The 19,685-nt window shown below is 45.2% G+C and overlaps 1 protein-coding gene across 1 annotated transcript in view; it reads right to left on the bottom strand.

Moving 5' to 3' along the window:
- TFAP2D (transcription factor AP-2 delta) overlaps nucleotides 1-11,449 on the bottom strand; it is a 58,760-nt gene extending 47,311 nt beyond the window's left edge. Inside the window, exons 1-3 of the mRNA XM_004044179.5 lie at nucleotides 10,884-11,449; nucleotides 9,382-9,879; nucleotides 5,831-5,891 (exon numbers count right to left, since the gene is read on the bottom strand). Coding sequence (XP_004044227.1) covers nucleotides 5,831-5,891; nucleotides 9,382-9,879; nucleotides 10,884-10,922 — 598 coding nt within the window. The 5' untranslated portion in view covers nucleotides 10,923-11,449. The remainder of the gene's footprint in view (nucleotides 1-5,830; nucleotides 5,892-9,381; nucleotides 9,880-10,883) is intronic.
- Between the last annotated feature and the right edge of the window lie 8,236 nt (nucleotides 11,450-19,685).

Genomic DNA, 19,685 nt, shown 5'->3' with positions numbered 1-19,685 from the left:
GATGCTCACACTTGCTCTACTTATCTCCCCACCTTTTAAGGAGGTGCAACGGGAAATGGATGCACGCTCGCTCGGCAACCTGATTATAGGCCACCCAACCCCGCCACTTTTTTAAAAAAAACAACTACCCCGTTGCAGGGTGTGAACTGCGGGGTAGGACAAGACAGGTCCCCCCACCGACACACACACACACACACCCCGCCACCGTCTGTGCTGCAACTGGATGGGAAAGACAAGCGCCGGCGCCTGGGTGAGCTTTTTCTCTTCTCATCCCAGGCTACTGGGGCAGAGGAAACAGCGGCGGCTGTCTCCAAGGAGCCGCGGGTCCCTGGAGCCTCTAAATCTGCCTCTGAGCCACACGCACGGCCTCCGCGCCTCCCCCCTCTCAGAACGCACCAGCTGTGGCGAGAGGTCCCGCGCGCTCTCCAGGTGCGATCGATACTTCCTAGCGGGCTTCCGGGCGCTGGGCCGGTGCGCGCATCCTCTCCAAAGCCACAGCGCCGCCCCACTCGTCGTAGCGTCGGTGTTGACATAATTAGACCAAATCTTGAGAGCAAAATAAATGATCTGTTCGCCTTACAGCCAAACAGATGTTTACAATTCAAATGAAAGAAATACAAACGGCAGGGATTTTTCTTCTCCCCTTCTTCATCTCCAGTGATCGCTCGTTTTTTTCTGACACATTAAAAATGTGTAAGCGATTACAAGAGTTTCCTGTCCCTGTTTGTTCTGCGGTTGCATTTCTGCGAGGTGCGCCTGTGAGTTGGGTGGGGAGAATTATTCTCTGCTGCTTCCTTTCTAGCATCTCACCCTTCCTAACCCTCCTCCCCCATGTTACCCCTCCCCCCCCATGTTACCCCTCCCCCCACGGCAGCAGATATTAATTGTAATCAAACAGCAAAGGATGCGGACTTAATTGGAATCAAGTAGGCCTTTGATGATGTGTCAGGAGCGAATTGTTTGGGGGGAGGGTATAACGTTACAGGTATAGCTGGATTACCAGGGCCGAATGAGCTTCTCCTTTTGTAGATTCCAGGCAGAACAAAAGAGAGGTGTGCGTGAAGAGACTGGCTGGTTTAATGTGGCGGTAGGTGTGTAATGGTGTATATTAGGGTGTGTGTATGGCGGGGGTTGGGGGGAGATTAATCCCCATTCCCCAGTGCAGAAAGTGTTTTGGTTTCTGCTGATTTTCAAAGCAGTTAAAGAAATTAGAGAAAAGGCTGTAGGCTGTGGGAAAGCCACCTCTTTCCCTCTACAACCCCCAACGCCCACAAAGATTTCCAACAAATCATGTCTCTGGATGCTTTGGTACAAGAGTTTTAGATTTCATATAAAGGAGATTGAATTTCAAACCTGCAGAATCTGCACTGGGGACTAAGGAGGCAGGCGAGGCTTGAGGTGTATCTCTGGCTCTATCTTCACCCATAATGGATGAACCATAGAGATGAGTTTTGGCTAGCGAGAGTAGTGATTCCAGGTAATCCATCTGGAATCCGAAGAGTATTGACAAAGGAAGAAGAGCAAGGCTTCCCACGCTCCTCCAATTGTACTCCTTGAGGAGCTGCTGAAAGAATCCACGGCTTTCTCCATCCCGGATTCCAAGGCTCTGGGCCTTCCTGAAACCCAGAGAAGCAGAGGAAATCGCTTCCTCCTGCCAAGCAGCCTGCTGCCGGCCTTGAGGCCGGCTAAAGGGAAAAGCGATCAGGTCCTTCTACTCTGTTATTGGCAGACTGGGCAATTGAAGCTAAGGTTCCATTTCAAGGAATTTTTTTTTTTAAAGAAATTAAATCAGATCTGACAGTGTTTGTACCGCGGCGTAAATGCCTTTGCCTTGGCGTGCCAGTCACCTCTAAGCGCTCTGACAAACTCAAACTCTCTTAAAACGTGCAGAGTTCAGATCATATTAATTCCTCTAAAATGTTTTGATTCAAAGTAGTTTGTATTTTGTGTAGCCACGGGCAATCAGGAAAGCGCTCCTGCCTGCCCATGGCCGGGTCCGCTCCCTCTTCACGTGGCCCAGAGGCTACGGCAGTATTTAAGCTTCTGAAATTAGCCTGGGGCTGCAAGGCAGAATGATCACAAAGCGAAACAAGGGCGCTTCCCCTCTTCACTTTTTTCATTTTTTCCTCTCCCATCCCCCGCCCCCCCCCTTTTTAGTTGCCATCTCGATTTCACAAAAGAGACCAGGGCCAAAATGTCACTTTCCACCCACGTAAGGAAAAGCTAGGTCTTCTCATCTAGCCCACTTCTGAGGTCCACAGCCCACTACCCACTTGTACCCCCACCCTGCGATTCCAATATGGATCCATTTATTATGAGCTTCATCATCACCATCGTCATCAACATTGTTCACTTATTATTAAATACTCAGAGCAGGAAATGAAAGGGACCGGTGTCTGGCAAAGGGGAGGCGGCCATAAGGGAGCCTCAGAAGATTCAGGGGGGAAAAAAAGAGTGAGATTTTCTTTCTTTTTTTAATGATTAAAAATACAGACGACTCCTGTAAATAGAAGCCTCATTTCTTCAAGAGATGCCTTTTGAAACCCGATATCTGAATATTCAACGAAGGCAAAGCTCCACTCTGTACGTACAACATTAATATGATCTCTGCAGAATTTGCTACTCAGTAATATTAACATATCAAAGCCTACGCCCGAGGCGAAAGAAGCTATCGATACGCGAGCACAGGGTAAAGTAAAGATTATTGGTTCTGATGGTTGGAGAGCCGGAGCTGCGGGCAAAATCGCGTACACCATTAACCGAGAGTCAGCACGCAGGGAGCTGCGCCTCCGAGGCAGTGGCAAATATTTTATCTAGGTGGTAATTACCTAGCTGCTGCCCCCTCTTCCACGCATTCTTTGGCTATCGGGCCTTCATTACAGGCTAAAATAATGTAATTGCCACTTAACAAAATGAGTCAGGGAGACGCTATTTTGTTCTTTACAAGTTGAAGTCACCAAATGTGAAGAACAACTGAGAATGCCCAAGCCCTCCACGCCACTGCAAACCAGGACAATGTCCCTGATTAACTCATGTAAAGTACATAGGCACCCATATTTCTTCAAGAACATCATTTGGGGTCTTTGGAAGTGGAATCTATTTTTTTCCCTCCCATAGTACATTCTAGAAACCATTAGAAATGTAAATTAATCCGGGAACTTAGCAGAAAAGAGAAAATGGTGAAAAATTGTGTTTTGCAATAAATCATGTTTCATGTGGTGGGTCATCTGCATAGCATGAGCTGGAAAAGAAACAGATATTCTTAGCTCTTAGACAATATCGGGTTATATGAAGTATAGCAGTATAGCAGTACTTGAGTTAATGTCTTCCTGATTTTTGATGAACACAAGTAGTCTGAGCTGTTGATATTAGGGGTCCTGTGTACTACCATGACAATTGAGAAAATAGGCTTCTTTAGGGTTTTGTAAAAGGAAGTTCTGAGATGAGGGGCGGGGCAAGCTGCAGCAAAATATACGCCCTCTTTTGGGAATACACTTCCCTGCTATCCACTTGTAAATTGACATGAACATTGATTGTTTCAGAATAAACAGACACGTATAGACACACACCCTCCTCTCCAAGGCTCAACTAGGTTAACTGGCCTTTCTCTAAGACACGTGGAAATGGAATAAACTCAGCAGCTAAAATCTGAATTCCTATGAAGAGGGGTTTAGTCAAACAAGACAGACGTAAACCCCAAATTACATTCCCTTTCTCTCTGGAGCTTCACTAGTCTCATATGACATCAATATTTGGTTTCAAGTAGCAGATTCGACGGTGATTTTTAGTTGAAACGAATAGGGACCGAATTCTACAGGAATAATAAAGCATCACCTAAGGAAGATAATTTCTGTGGCTCCGAAAAGGTAGCTAACATTTTGGAGATACCTAAGAGCTTTGGCCTTTCTTGGGAATTGAGTGAGGGGGTGAGAGGGTGTCCCTTAAATCTCTCCCCAGAAATTCAATTGATTCCAAAGCCTCTTCCTCTCTAACTCCCTCCTCGGCCTCAAGTAATTCCACCCTCTGTCAGGTATCTTATGCTCAGATGCAGTTTCCAAGCATTTGAGAAGGTGATCTTGGTATAAGTGTGGAAGCGAATGCAAAATTGCAGTAGCAAGAGGCCGGCTGTGGGAGAAGCGGGCTCCCGTCCCTAATTAGTGGCGCTGTCCTTCAGCACCACCGAAGTCTCTAAGCGCCCTGAGTGTTCTTGCCTCACCTTATTTTTACCCGTCCCAACAGACCCCTGATCAGCACATCTCACCTGGTCCCCTGTTCACTGTGTAAATCTTTTTTGCCTCCTCCAACACAGTGCATTCAATATTCATCAGTCTTGGGCCTATTTTATTCCATTTCAATAGGTCTGAGTACCAGCGTGGCTGGCAAGCTTAATATTCCTCATTTAAAAAATCTTTGTGGAGTTATACCACCTATATGTGTGTGTGTGTGTGTGTGTGTGTGTGTGTGTGTGTTTTAATCTCCATAGGGTGAAACAAGAAGTGTTGAGCAGCTCTTTTAAATTTAATGTAAACTACCAGCATCCACTAAAACAATAACCAAGTTCCAAAAGGAAAGCACCCTTTGTTTTCTTTCCTCCTCAGTTTAAATGGAGTTTACATTGGACATTGGGATGTAAAATCTGCAGTTTAAACATGAAAGAAGCAACTGATTTCTACCAGCACATCTCTCTATCTGGAAAAGCAAATCTTTCAAGAAGCTTTCAAAGGGATGGAGAAGGGCTGAAGGACACTTATTTGGTCCCATCAGATGAGACTCAGTTTTTAGTGTTCTGTTACTGCAGACAACTGTGGCCCTGAAGCAGGAATTAGTCTTGGTGAATAGACCACATCTTATTAATTCGTATGAAGTTAGGATAACAGCTGGTCCCTCTTGCCTTGTGTGCTGCTCGGGTTACTCAGCTCGCTAGAAAAATAAACTTCAGAGGCTTTGGGTACAGTTAAGTAGGGGAAGCTAGCAAAATCTGCACTGCCTTAAGGCTCTGAGAATGTCATAGTTCAAAACCTTTTGTCAAAATGGAACATCTGAGATGCAGCTCCCTTTAGTGCCCGAGCTGAAAGCAACAGCTCTCTCCTCTCCTCTTGCCTTCCCCCACCTTCCAATTCCATGGGTAACTCTGGATTCAGATGTTTCCCTCAACAGATGGGAACAAGAAAGCTTTATCCAGTACAGTTAACACCACCTCCTCCTCCCACCTTCCCTTAAAGAAAGAAATGCCCTGGACACTTAGAAAAATAAGGGCAGCTACGATATTGGTGTTTCATTAGCCTCCCCTGAAGCCTCAATGATCTAGCCTTTCACAGAATCCCTAAAAGCCTGAAGCTAACACCATCACCTCAAACACCCAGGCTGTGGCTAGCACATTTAGGGCTAAAAAAGACCAGAAATTCTGCTGGAGGATGTGGTATTAGTGCTGGGGAAAGAGGGTGTGAGAAACTTCTTTGCTTCTTTCTTTCTTTTTTCTTTCTTTCTTTCTTTCTTTCTTTCTTTCTTTCTTTCTCTCTCTCTCTCTCTCTCTCTCTGTCTTTTTCTTTTGTCTTTCCTTCTGCCTTTAACTTTGATTCTGTCACTGTTCTGTGAGGAGCAACAAATATCTCCTATCACAAGCCTTCTGGGCACAGCCTGGGTTCAAACCTTAATGAAAGAAAGGAGGCTTTTTAATGTGGATATGCCAGTGTTGGACTAGAATAATTGACTAAGCATAATTGTTTTCTTAATCATCAGAAAAGGAATCTGAGCACAACCAGATCTTCTAAACAAAGTAAAAGATAGGAGAAGAATGTCTAGGGTTAACATGTTTTTACTTGTTACTTACCTCTTCTTATCACTCCACCTTGGCCATTGAGAACAAGCCCACACTGGGCCTCCACAGAGCCCTTAATAAAAGAAACAGAAATAAAATTACTTAAATGGATACTCATATGCATGACCACGTAGGTAAAGTCTTTTAGACTAGCCCATCCCTGAACTCTGTTTCACTAGACATTTGAAAGCAAGCATTGAGCTGAAGCAAGCTTGCCAGCAAACACAATTTTTTAAAAAATTGCAAGAAAAACCACAATCTAAAAGTTGTATAAATCTTAAGGTATGCATTTTACATCACCATACAATATTACACTTCAAAGTGCCTGGGAGTCTTTCATCTTGGCATAAGAGAATGAGAAGCCCTTTGAGTCCCCATCAAGGCACACAGCGTATATACAGACAGTGTACACTCAGCACTTTCTGAGTAGAGCAAATTACACCTAGAGGGTCAAGTCTGGGACTGTGGGTTTCTTGAGGACACAGAGGAGCTATTTCATATGCAGGATACAAGATGTCTTATGGAGGTTCTGTTTTACCCCAAATGTACGAACATCCTGTAATGCTACCCAAAATGGGCCTTATGAAGGAAAAATCTTCAGGTTCACTCACTGTAGGCCTTCAAAGTCCTAATGGATTGAGGAATCCCTAGAGCTGGAAAGATGGAAAGAGTTTGCTGATTTTTGATTAGGAAAAATAAAAATTTCTCCCTGTCTGTCGTTTTCTTTTTTCCCAAATCAAAATGTGTTAAAGCCTCATTTTCCTTTACAAACAAACGAGGTATTGGACATGAAAGAGGCCTTGAAGGGTGTTAACCTACCCAACAGCCCGTGAAGAGTTAAGTAAATGCGGAGAGAGTCGGTGCATAATAAAAACCCACTTTACAAAACAACCTTTACAACCCTGGCTCCCTTTCGCCTCCCCATTTTCACCATATTGAGGCAGGCCTGTAAGACCCCCCTTTTCAACCTACTCACAAGCTCTTTCTTATTTTAAATGTTCTGCCTTAAAGTGATTATCAAATCAATATAAAAAAAAACTTGGAGACTGAGCATAAATTAAAGCGGTGATGGGAAAAGGTGTGACAGTTTCCTTTGTTGGCCATAGCAAATCTTTTTAGGGGACTCAAAGATGGAACTGAAGCCACAAGACTGTTTGCATCTGTTACGCAGACTTAGACCGCCCTCCAAACCATTGGACTTTCACTTAAAATTCAGTGCAGGGAAAAGTATATTTACATTTGTTGCATTTGAAATGAGGCATATGCTGATGAATGTTTTAAAAAGAAAGAAATAAAAGGAGAGAGACGGGTTTCTCCCACACACTCCCTCCCCATTTCTTGTTTTAAAAGTAGCTATGACTCTTTCTTTTTCATTCTGCCAACTTGGGGCAAGAACAGTGGAAGAAAATAACTTGTCAGATTTACAAACTTGCTACATAGCATTCATAGATTAAATAGATAAAGATGGATATATATTATGATATATACATACATGGATATATCTATGTAAAGGTATAAACGTATATCACACAGAGTACTATATTTCTTCTAGTATCTTGGAGTGTGTCCCTTAGTATGAGTAATTTTGCTTCAGTATGAGTAATAAAAGAGAAAAAGGACATTTGTATATAGAAAAAGAGATAGGCTGAAGAAAAGCTTTCAAAATATCTGAAATGTAGATGATAAATGGTCTCAAAGCTCTCCAAAGCAGTGAATCATTTTCCCTCCCACTCTCTGGCGCACGGTTACAATGTTTATTTTCTCAGAAGAAACGAATCTTGGTTTCTTCACTTAACAAACTTTTTCCCCTCATAAGTAAAACATGTTGTTTGGTCGGATGACATTGCATAAATGACCAGTTGAATGGCACTAAGTCGAAAATTGGATAAACTACGGTGTCCTTTTGCACGGGATTCGCTCTTTGTCTAGTGCTTGCAAATGTTCTAATCCGCTCTTTTGAAAAATGCTCGGCTTTGTGCCTAGCACAGAAAAAAAATTTGTACAGATACAAAAAAATCAGCAGCAGACGCGGCTATTAAAAGGAGTAAATAGGTTTTAGTTGAGCTAAGCATTGAATGGCAGATTTTTTTCCCTCTTGAGACATAAGGGGATCCTTGTGAAAAATGTAAAAATGCCCTGAGCGTATAAAATTATTTTGTGAATATAAATGTAAAAAGTCAAGGTTTATGGAGCCAAATCTTTTTTCTTGTGCACCAGTCTTACTGCTATGGCTCTTTGTTGGAACTGTAAGGGCTTTCACTTTAATTTAAAAATAATCTCTTGCTCAAAGGTAAATGAGGAGGAAAGATTTTTTGTGCGCAACAAGGGATCTCTTACGTCTCCAACTTATGTTCTTAGAATATTTCCCTATTTGTCCTGGAGAGTGTGAAGAAGGTGGCCAGCTTTGTGCAGACACAAAAAGTAGGAACTCACAGGTAGAACTGCACTTTTAGCTAAAAGGAGCTAAAAATATGGGTCTTTTGAATTATTTTCTGGGTATTTGTGGGCTCATTTGTTTGAAATATGCCTATGGCAACATAATTGCATAATTATAAATTCTATCGTTGGTAAAGAATGTGCAAACACGTGTTAAGAAATAAAGTAGAAGAGAGATCATCTGATTGAGTGATGGCCTCCACAGTGTCTGAATACCTGCCTTCTTTCCTTCCTTCTTCTTTTTCTCCCTTCCTTCTTTCCTTTTCTCCTTCCTCCCTTCCTTCTTTATTTTTTCCCTCTTTCATTACCGTTACTGCCTCATTTTTATCTTTTTAAGGAGGTGCATTTTACGTAAAATGTAATGGCTGGAAGAGCAAAAATAAACTTGTAAATTACCTAACTGGGCTGCGGTTTTGAGTGCACGTCAGGCAGAGAGAATTAAACTCAACCCTACACCCTGGCAAAGTGCACTGTGCGGATTATTTCCTTGGGGTAGACCTTTGAGACTTTCATTTGCGATTCTTTACTTTCCACAGATATCTAGTGTATTTGGTGAAACTTTTGCTCAAGCTTAGGGTCCCAACAATTTCCTTAGAACAAGCCTGTTTGTAGTAAGATCTCCACAAGCTCAGTCTGAGACAAACACCTGGGACGCCTCGGAAGACCCTGTAAAATGCGGAGATTGAGGGTACGATTGGTCATCAATTTATTGGATCTTACTCTGAGTCCAGTTGGCCCAAACCCAGACTCCTCGATCTCCTCCACCTCATCCCCTCAGGGTCACAAATGTTGATTCACAAAAGACTTCTGTGAGGACAAACCAAAGATGGAGGGCCGCAGCCGCCCGGACTCCCGCGCGTCCAGGTGAAATGCCTGGATCCAATGAGAGGAAGAGAACGGGCACACTCCTCCTCTAATTGTTTTGATAACTTTCCATAAGTGGGGTGTGTGTGTGTGTGTGTGTGTGTGTGTGTGTGTGAGAGAGAGAGAGAGAGAGAGAGAGAGAGAGAGAGACAGAGAGAGGAGAAGAGAGAGAGAGAGACGCTTTACAGTCGGAGCATTAATGGGGCGGGAGGGGGAGGGCGAAGAGGGGAGGGAGCAGACAAATTCGCTGCATGCTTATTTACCTGCAAGTCGTCTGCTCCCGCGGCGGCCAGCCCCAGGCTGGGCCCTGGCAGGAGTCTTTGATCTGGGTGCATTCCATACTGAGAGCCATGGCTCATGAGGGACAGGTCGTGGCGGCGGTAGGCATCGAGGCAGCCCAGCTCCCGCCTCTGCTCGTCCAGGCAGGACGACTTGAGCGCCCGCGCATTGTGCAGGTTAATAAAGTCGGTGGGCTCCCCGTGGTGGATCTGCTGGTAGTACTGTTGCGAGTGGTGGAGAGAGTTCAGAGAGTAGGCGTCGGGGGTGACGGCCGGGTGGCTGTGCTGAAACTCGTAATGGAAGGACTGGTGGTGGAGCGGGGTGTACTGGTGGTTAGTGGAGAAGTAGGGGGACGCAAACTCGGTGCCGGTGGTGGAGTAAGTTAAAGGAGAGGAGGAGGAATAGGCGACAGTGGAATTGGCTACGGACTCCAGACAGCCAAGCTGCATCAAACGGTAGCTGTTTGATCCGTCGTGACGTATCTGGAAGGAAGAGGGGGAAAAGGGAGAGCAGAAAAACTTGAGGTTTGTCATTTTGCAACCAAGGCGCCGCTCTCCCAGAGCCAGGAGCTTTCTCTGGCACTCCAAGGAAAGCGAGCGCGTAGGACTCGGGCCAAGCCGAAGCCGGGTCTCAGCGTCTTCACCAGAGAGCCTTTGCAAACAGGCGAATTGGGGGTGGGTGGCCTCGTCCTCACAGTCGAGAGAGCGGGAAAAAAATCCCCCACCCTATATAGGTGCGGGTGACACCACACACGCACACACACGCACAGACACACACACACAGCCCCTGCCCAACTTGTGCAGGGAGCTTGGCGTTGGGATCCAGGTTTGCAACTGACTCCGGGGCCGCGGGTAGCAGAGGAACGAGTCCACCCGAAAAGAGCGCTGGCCCGCGCCGCCTTGCCACTCTAACTAGACCCCAGCATCGAAATTCTGCGCCTGTCTATGCCGAGATGTTCGCCCCGGGCTGCTCAAAATCATTGTCCATATATTTTAAAAAATCCAGTCTGTGCAAATCGTTCAACTTGCTCCCTTCCTTAGTCATTCGAGGGAGGGAATCCGACTCCCTCTTTTCTGCTTCCCTTTCCTTGAATAAGCCCATTCCAAAAGGGGTGCGTTTTCCCCATCCCCCTTGTCCATCTACTGCTCCCCCACCAGTCCCTTTTCTTTGCTTTTCTGAGAATCTTTCTTTCCGTCTCTATCTCTTTCTCCTCACTCCCCCCTTTTATTATTAGGATTATGTTTTCCCGCTCATTATGGCAAATGTTTCTTAACGTGGCAGAGAGTTGCCCTCCCTGGCGACAGATGTCGTAACGAACTTTCTCCCCTTTCCTTCCTTAACTTCCCCCGAAAGACAGATTATAATTAAACGTAACGGTCCAATATAGATTAGAGACAGGGGAGGCTGCCACCGCCGCCGCCACCGCCGCCACCGCCGCCGCCGCCACACACACGCGCGCTCAAAAAAAAAAAAAAAGTAATAATACCTCGGCATCGTGGACTAGTCCCGGAAAGGTAGTTGACATGTTGGGTTTCTCCGAAAGCTTACGATGCAATTTCCCCCTCCAAAAAAAGAATCGGGGAAAAAAATCCAAACTTCTTGTATTTTCCAATTTTTAAAGGAAAAAAAATGTTCTATAGATAGATATCTAAATTGTAATGGTTTTGCCCGGATCAGATAGCTCCTTGCCTCGTACCCACTTAAAAACCTGTAGGAACAAAATTTTCCCTCTGCACAAAAGCAGCTCCCTGGAACAGATTTTGTACTTGCTGAGTATTTCTTTGGCTGATGTCGTAGGTCCCTTGGTAATATAGAAGTTTTGAAAATTAAGCATCAGCACTGAGAACTGGGAGGACAATAGGCAGAAGAGATTTATCCCAGGAGACAAGGAATAAATATTGTATCTTCGCCTAATAAGGAACTGGAGGTTCTTTCAACATTTTTATCCATTTTTTCCAACCTTTATCATGCTTTTCTATACCGACTGAGTTGGGGACTTATCTCTGTGGAGAGTATTTGCACACATTTTATTGTGAAGCTAGAGATCTAGCTCCAATATATGTATATTAGAGATAGAAATATATATTAATTAAAGCTTCCTTTTATATGGGGAAGTGTTCATTCCTATTGGTTCCACTCCCTGGATGCTGAAAGCTGCTTTTTCCAACAACCACCCGAATCAATTTTGCCCAGATTGGGGTGTCTGCCTTCACCCAAGTGGAAACAATGCTGGTCTTTCCATATTTACATTGAATTTAGGTTCTTTCCCCTTTTTTGAAAGGCAAAATCAAGCGGTGGCTTACACTTTTCAGCAGCTTTAAAAATAAATAACGGTGATGGACAGTCCCAAGTTTCCATCATCAGGAAATGGTGTAACTGGCAATGCATTTAGGAAAAATGCAAGGGAATAAAGATGTAAGACAAGATTCTACATTTAGGTAAAATGTTGTCTTTCACTCCCCAAACCAAACCATATCCCCCCTCTGTTGTGTTTTTCTTCTTCCCTTTTGGAAACACTGCTGGTGGTGGTGGGGTGTAGACCATTTAGCAGTAGCATTAGGTTTTTGAACACTATTACCCCCAAAATAACCCTTAAATGCTTGAAAGTTATATTTTATAAATAGAGGGCAGGAAGGAAGCAGTGCACACATATTTCCATCTCTTCAGTGGATTTCTTGACTTTCAAACAGTTTTTTAGCTTTCCTTCCTTCAAAATTCAGCTTCCTCCACCAAGTTGTCTAGTGCCTGGAGGGGGTGGTGGTAGCTATAAACCTGAAATACTGAGGCTTTGCTCCTCAGTGTCTACATTATAAGAAAGAACTGGCTGGCCCCACAGACTCATCTCATAGATAGAAGGGGTAATTCAGTCTTAATTGCCATTTCATTTGGTTTGCTTTTAAGTGTTTAAGCTGAGAAGGTGTCTTAATAATAAGCCGCAGGCAAACAGGCATGTGGCTTTTTTTTTTTTAGGTTGGGGTTTGGGAGGGTTTATTAGGATCTGCTCATGCAGGCTAACTGGGGCTGTCACTCAGAGCTCTTTGCTTTATACAAATGGACAAAGGCACACGACAAGAATTGAAATGCATTGTCTGAAATGGAGATACACGATTCTTCAGCCCCACATGGGGTCAGCAGCCAACACTTGTTCCCTATTTCAAGGTGTGCCAGTGCTGCCCCCCTCCCACCCCTCCTTGAAATTCCATATTTTGGCCTAATGAAGTAAGGAGACTGAGAGACCAATGATGACAAAAAGGAAGAATATCCAACTTAATCTTTAAGTAAAAGGGGTAAAATGAGTGCTGTTGGCTCCAGGGGTTGAATCCCAAAAATGTTTGCAGTGGAGTCTTTGTTTACCAGGTCTGAGTGGGGCCTCCATAGCTTACCCACAGAGAAAATAACTAATCATCTCTGGGAGATGGAGACTGCCCCCACGACCTTAACTCAGGCACCCCTGCCCCTGGGAAAGTGCAGACCACTCCCTGGAAGAATATGTAGGACTTGCAGGTTATCTTGGGGAATGCCCAGGTGTGCTTTTCCTGGTGGATGTTATTGGCTTCCCAGTTAGCCCCAGTCAAATGGAAGAGGATAGCCCTTCTCAGACATGTTGCAATCTCCTTTCCAACACCCCTACTGTCAGATACACCTTCATTGAAGGTGATGATACCTTCTCTTCCCAGTTTAGGTCCAGGCAGCAGACACAAAACCCTCTCCCCGGGGAACAACAATGAGGAGGCTCAGGAAGATGTGGCCGCCTGCTCTGCCTGCTGGCCCAGAGTGTTTGGTCCACATGTCTGTCCCTGTCTGGAATAAGAGCCACACATAGCCCCCCTCACCCCTGCCACCGCACTCAGAAGATATAGCTTTATGATACTCTCGGTAATGAGATCTGGCCTTGAACTGAGTACACCCCACGGAATGACCTCCAGTAGCCTGGACCCTGTGAACATCAGGACATCACCAACTAACTGGCAATCATCCCATTCCACCCCCTAACCCCACTTTCATGGTTCACTTTCCTGAGTGACTTTTAGGTATCCAAACAAAGAGTGTCCAGGGTTTAACTTACATGCTTGTTGAACTCTTGTGGACATGAGGGGGAAACTAAAGATCCTGAAGAGTGAGAAAAAGACCCTTTCATTTGTACTTAAGGAAAATGAAGCAGGAAGGATAAAATGCCTCTCTTTTAGTTTTGAGATTTCCCTTGCCAGGGCCCTTGACTACCTTAGAAAGCATCCCTCTTAACCCTATGTCTTGGCTTCCCACACCAGCATCTGAACTGCAGGGAAACTTCATTTGGCCAACTGCTCCCTCCCACTTCATTCCAACTTAAAAAAATAAAAAAGCTGTTTTTCCCTGAAAGAAACAAAGTTGAGGAAATCATCCATGCCATATGCACATACTGGTCAGCGCTCCCTTCCATCTGCTCTGGGGTTGCTCAGCGCGCCCCTTTTCTAAAGAAACTCATTGAGGCAGGTGTGTGGTGTGTTTGGTGCCTGTGTGTGTGTGTGTGTGATGTGATGTGTGTGTGTGTAGCGTTCATTTCTGTCAGACACCCCCCCATCTAATTAATAGTCTTGAGCAATTAATAAGTGTGGTCTGACTTGACCCAAAGACTGGGCTTTTTAGCAAAGTTGATTCCTCTTTCTCTGTTTTGCTTCTTTTCCGGAGAGTGATTGGTCACTCATTTTCCAGCGGGTGGCATAATTGAATTAACTGGCCACAGCACTCTGGAGACTCGGTGACTATTGCCTGGGGCCCCCTCCAACAGGGAACCCGTGGTGTGCATTCCAGCCTCAGTCAGAGGCCAGGCTGGCGTCAGTCACTCAAAATAGCCGGCAAGAGCATGGTGGATATGCTGCTGGCCTTGCACCCCAAAAGCGGAAAAAGTTGTTCCTCAGCACTTAGTTCTCCTGTTCTTCCTTCTGGTTCCATGCTCCACATGCCAGGAAGGAATGTCTTATGGCAGTCACTTTAGGAATCTGCAAAGAAATCTTTATATATATATATATCATTATTGTCTTGGTTAGAATCCAGAGCTGGAAGAGTTTTGGGGTAGTTGCAAATTCCTTCCTGGGCTTCTAGGCCAGCGTTGTACAAATCACTCCAATCACAAAATCCAATCTCAAACATCTTCACAGTTTTCATCCAATCTCAAACATCTTCACTGAAAGAGTTTGCCACTCCACTGTGTGTTTGAGGTTGGTGAACAATTACAAACGAACTCATGCTTATCCCTAGCTTTAATAAACATGTATTTCTTCAGGTTTCTTTCTTTTTTCTCTTTCTTTTGGTACTTAGGGTTTCCTTTGCTATTGCAAATTGATTTTGTTTTTTTTGTTGCTTGAATACACTTCTCCCACAAAATTGCCTATATAATACTGAGCAAAGTGGAATAATTATTGGAATTATTTTGGACATTTTGAAACAAAAATATTTTCTTGGATGTATTTAGACACATGAATCAACCAGAATATCTTCTTTGCTCTCTCCCTTTTGCCCTCCCTCCCCTTTTTTTCTTTCTCTCTTTCTTCTTCCTTCATTTCTTCTCTTTTTCTTTCCCTGTTTTTTTTCTTTTATTCCCTCCCTCCTTGCTTCCCTCCTTTCCTTCCTTTTTAACAAAAGGTAGATAGAGGTGGGATTGAATCTCTTATGCTTATGCCTTTTAAGCAAACGTGTGTACATTGTCTAAGAATGAAATTTAGCACGTTCTGCTCCAGTGGGAGGTGCAGCTGTATAACCAGACATGAATTTACACAATAGGAAACAATTTCCATGGTCACAAAGACCCTGTCTTTGAAAGAACAGTGGAGCACTAAGGATCTCATATAGGTGAATGATGTTCATTCCACAAAGCAAAACAAGATATGTAGGTCTGAAAATCAGCACCTCTCCTTACTGCTTCCAGCTTCTGCCCTTTCACTCCTTTTTTGGATGAACATGAAGAGCAGAGGTGCCTTCAGAGAATCCATAGTAACCAAAGGACTCCTGTGACTTATCTAGGGGTGTTTTGTTCCATCTGCCCTCGGGCCCCCTTCCACCATTTTGGGAATCCCCAACCATCTCAGTGCCTCCACTTGGTAGGCTTCCGAGAGCACTCAGCCTGGGGTCTTCTAGAGACAACCACAGAGGGAACCTTCAGGGCCCTTTTACAGCAGGGTCTGAATTTCACAGTCACTCCGGATTCTAATGGTTCAGAAACGTCTTCTAGTCCAAGGACCTCCTGTGGTGTGATTCTTCTAAGCTCCTAACCTCTCCTAGTCACTCAGTCACTGCTCTTGGGGAATGCCCAAGAACTCTGGTGAGCGGGTGGGGGCAATACTTCAGGTGGTGGAAAAGAAGAGTATGTTGGGTTCACCATGCCGTAAACCAACCCCTAGTTTATTCATTTATTCTTCACTAGTCGAGATGAAGACAGAAAAGTGCTCCAAACACCAGGGCAATTCTGGGCAGAGACAGCAATCGAAAACTTGATCCAGTTGTATGGATCGGAATATTCGGAGAGAAAAGGCATGGTAACGGGCATTCATGTGCAGACGCGCGAGGTTTCCCCTCCCATTGATTGCTTCCTTTCCTTCTGGCCTGTGCTGATGCCGACTCTGGGTCTCTTTCGAAAGGTCCCTCCCTTTTCCAGTTATCAAATCTGATGATTCTTAATAAATTATCAAGTAATCAAATTTGACAACTCTTCTACTTCTCGGTATTCTACACCCATCCTACTTTCTATGACAGAAGTGCCACGTTGCATAAAACGTTACCTAATTGCAAACAAGAAAAGGAGGCTTTTTTTTTTTTTTTTTTTTTTTGAGACACAGTCTCTGTTGCCCAGGCTGGAGTATGGTGGCGCGATCTCGGTTCACTGCAACCTCCGCCTCCCGGGTTCAAGCGATTCTCCCACCTCAGCCTCCCAAGTAGCTGGGACTACAGGCGCGTTCCACCACGTCCGGCTAAATTTTTAGTAGACACGGGGTTTCACCGTGTTAGCCAGGATGGTCTCGAACTCCTGGCCTCGTGATCGGCCCGCCTCGGCCTCCCAAAGTGCTGGGATGTAATTACAGGCGTGAGCCACCGCGCCCGGCCAGGCAGGCCATTTTTAAAAAGAACTTTAGGATATTTAGGGGAAATTAACATTTCTGACAGACTCTGCAGTCATTTTAGTTTAAGGGTTGTCATTGATTTTTTTAAACTCCTTTTTCTTTCTTTTCTTTTCTTCTTCTTCTTCTTCTTCTTTTTTTTTTTTTTCAAAACCTCCTCCTTCACGACCCTACCCCGCCCCCTGGGCTGTTTGTCAAAAGCCTAACACGGATCTGTATTCCGCCTTAGCCTTGCAGCCGACAGGCAACACGGATTCCATAATCGTACAGAGAAAATGCATTTGCAAGCAATTAAAAAGCCTTGCGAACGTATTAGTGGAAAATTAAGTGGGAGAACTCCCTCTTCTGAAGTCTTCTGTTTGATAACAATGGAACTTGGAGCCGAGGCCCTCATCTGAGACGGCAGGCTCCCTGCCCTTCTGCAACAGCTGCCAAGCTGTGCTCAGGCAGGGCGCAAACTCACCCACCCTCTGCGCGAAGCTCGGGCGCATGCAGAGCCTGCCTCGCCAGCCCTACCGCGTCAGGGGACGTTCACTCCCAGGCAGCAGAACCGGAGACCGGGAGGGCACGATGCCCTGGAGGCCTCCTGGCTGGTTGCACGCCTTCAGGCAGGAAGCCAGTTCTTCTGGCTAAGGCCTTTCTCCCGTGGGAAAATTGCCTCTTTCGGCCAAGAAATGTTTGAGTTCCGAAAGAGGCTGCACTTTGTCCTCTTTTTCTTCTTTCAGTTGTTTAACCTTGTAGCACTGTAAGGGGCTTTGCAAGTCCGTCTGCCAGCCTTCTGATTGCATATGGAGCCTTAGTTTACCAACGCTTTAAAAAGTATTGATTCATTTGATCCTGAGAACACTCCCCTTTTCTGCCATTCAGGACATATATAATTATTATCCTCTTCGTATAAACGAAAAAATAACAGCAAAGTAGCAGCAACTAACATTTATTGAGCTCTTATCATACGTGCCAGGCCCCGTTTCGAGCCCTTTATAAGGATTGTCTCATTTCATTCTTTCAACCCTTGGATGGTAGGTATTAGTGCAAATGCATTCCCTTTGCAGAAGATGAGGAAAGGGAAGCGTTTGGCGGCAGCTCATCCCAAGCCCCACTGCCCCTCAGCAGGTCTGTGAGCTGGGGAAAGTGAGACTCAAAGAGGTGTGAGTGATCCCTGGGTCACAGGGGCTCCGGCCCCAAATCCGGAAGTTTTACTTTGTCCCCCTCCATCTTCTGGTCTTTACTGTTGCGTCTAAACTTTTCCAGGATTTTAATTTCCTCTTTTTACCCCTCCCCCTCGCCCCCACCCACCGTCTCCATCCCTCTCCAAACACCTAAAAGAAAACACCCAGACGGAGGCCTGGTCTAGGCTTCTTTTGCAGTACGAGTCATCGTCACACCTTCCAGGGGAAGTCGCCTGGACTACCGCGGCCTCAAATTCAGCCTCCCGGAACTTACCGCTAGCTTTCCAGGGGACCGACAACGGTGCGGTGCTCCCAGGGTTGCCCTCTCCCCCTGGCTGGTCCACCTCTGGTTCTCTTCGGAGTCGGTGGCTCCACCTGGCCAGTCGTGGATCTCGGACGCTGTGGCACTCAGCAGGGAAATCAGGCCGAAGGGACCACCAGCTGTACCTGCCAGTCTCCTGCGCCCTCTTCGCATTCAGCGGCAGGCAGCTGCGGCTTGGTGAATTCCGCGAATTCCGCGCTGGCCCCGGGACGCCCTGGTAACTGAGGTTGCACGAATTGAGCCGCAACCATAGGGCCTAGGCACCAACCCTACTTGGGCATCTTCTTGGGCATCAATTCTACTTGAACAAGTTACTTAATTTTCTCACCTGTAAAATGAGAAAAATAATACACTTAGCTGGTCCAGCTGTTGTGAGAAGTAAGTGAATATATATATCACTGAGATCAACGTGGACAAGGAATGCCTTTATAAATATTGACTATTATTTGAAAAGAGGGAGAGTTGTTAAGGAGGCTACTAAAGAGTGACTATATCAGTGGAGACTCTTGCTTCCCTAGGGCCCGTTTTGCGAGCCTTGGACAGATGTTACCAAAGAAAATTCTGCTGGAGGAGACTCCAGAAGCCATCAGATTCTACCCTCTACTGCTGTATAGGGTCACACAGCCACTGGAGCTACAGAGCCAGGGCTGGAGCTAGAATTCAGATGCTTGTGTCCGCTCAGCCCCAAGTCACTGGTTCAGGATTCAGGGAATGGACAGCTCGGTAGTCCAGTCCTTTTTTTACATGTCTATTTTGTATTTCCTCATGGCTTAACTAACATTTTGGTCTTTAAATTTTTTTTAATTTCATTGTTTCTTCTTTCTTCCCCTCCCTTCATGTTCTTCTCTCTTTTTTTTCTCTCTCTCTCTCAATCCTTTCCTCCCTCTCTCATTCTCCATCCTTCTCTCCCTCTTTCTCTCTCCCCACATTTACCCTTAGCCTCTCCTTCCATTCCACCCTGTCAATGTATTCAGGGGTACCGCCTCTTCTTTCCTAGAATTCTGCTCCGACTTAACTCCCTCCCTTCTAATTTCCAAAGGTTTCTGTTTCATTTTGCCTCAACATCCTGTGCATGGTCTCAGTGAAGTGGGGGCGTGGAGGTGTTTCTTCATCCACAATAATTCATGTTCTGGTCACCTTGGTACATAGCTCCTCTCCTACCTTCTAACCAACCCCTGTGGATCTGTTTTGTTGCTGACCCCAAGCTTCTGCCTCTTCTCCTTCCTACTAGCCTTGGGGAGCTTTGAGGCAACCAAGGCCTCCAGTTACTTTTTTTTTTTTTTTTTTTTTTTTTGCTAAAAGAGCTTTGTCTGTTTCTTCTGTCAATTACCCCAGTAGCCTCTCAGAGGCCACGTTTATTTTTCCATTGACCTTTTCTTCCTTATGTACTGGAACAATGCCTTATTATTTTATTTATCTTAATCTCTGGTGCAATCGTCCTTTTTTCTTCAACTTGGCTCTGCTAGTGTTTGCCTTTACACTTTCTTGACTTCATTATGTAATCTTGCCGAATCTCCACACTCTGTGCATGCTGTTTAGACCTCACGTCTGTCTTTTACTTACCCTTGAAGAGTTTTGTTTTGAAACTCCTGGCCCATTCATATTTGCCTTATTCCTTTGTTTCCTACTATCTCTTTGCTGCCTGTAATGCCTATGGATAGTGTCCAGAAATTTGCACAATATCTGCTTTATTACAGATCTGACCC

Source organism: Gorilla gorilla, chromosome 5 (assembly GCF_029281585.2).
Source record: "Gorilla gorilla gorilla isolate KB3781 chromosome 5, NHGRI_mGorGor1-v2.1_pri, whole genome shotgun sequence".
In the NCBI taxonomy this organism is placed as follows: domain Eukaryota; kingdom Metazoa; phylum Chordata; class Mammalia; order Primates; family Hominidae; genus Gorilla; species Gorilla gorilla.
Note: the sequence above shows the minus strand (reverse complement) of the source record. Positions and strands in the feature narration are given on the sequence as shown.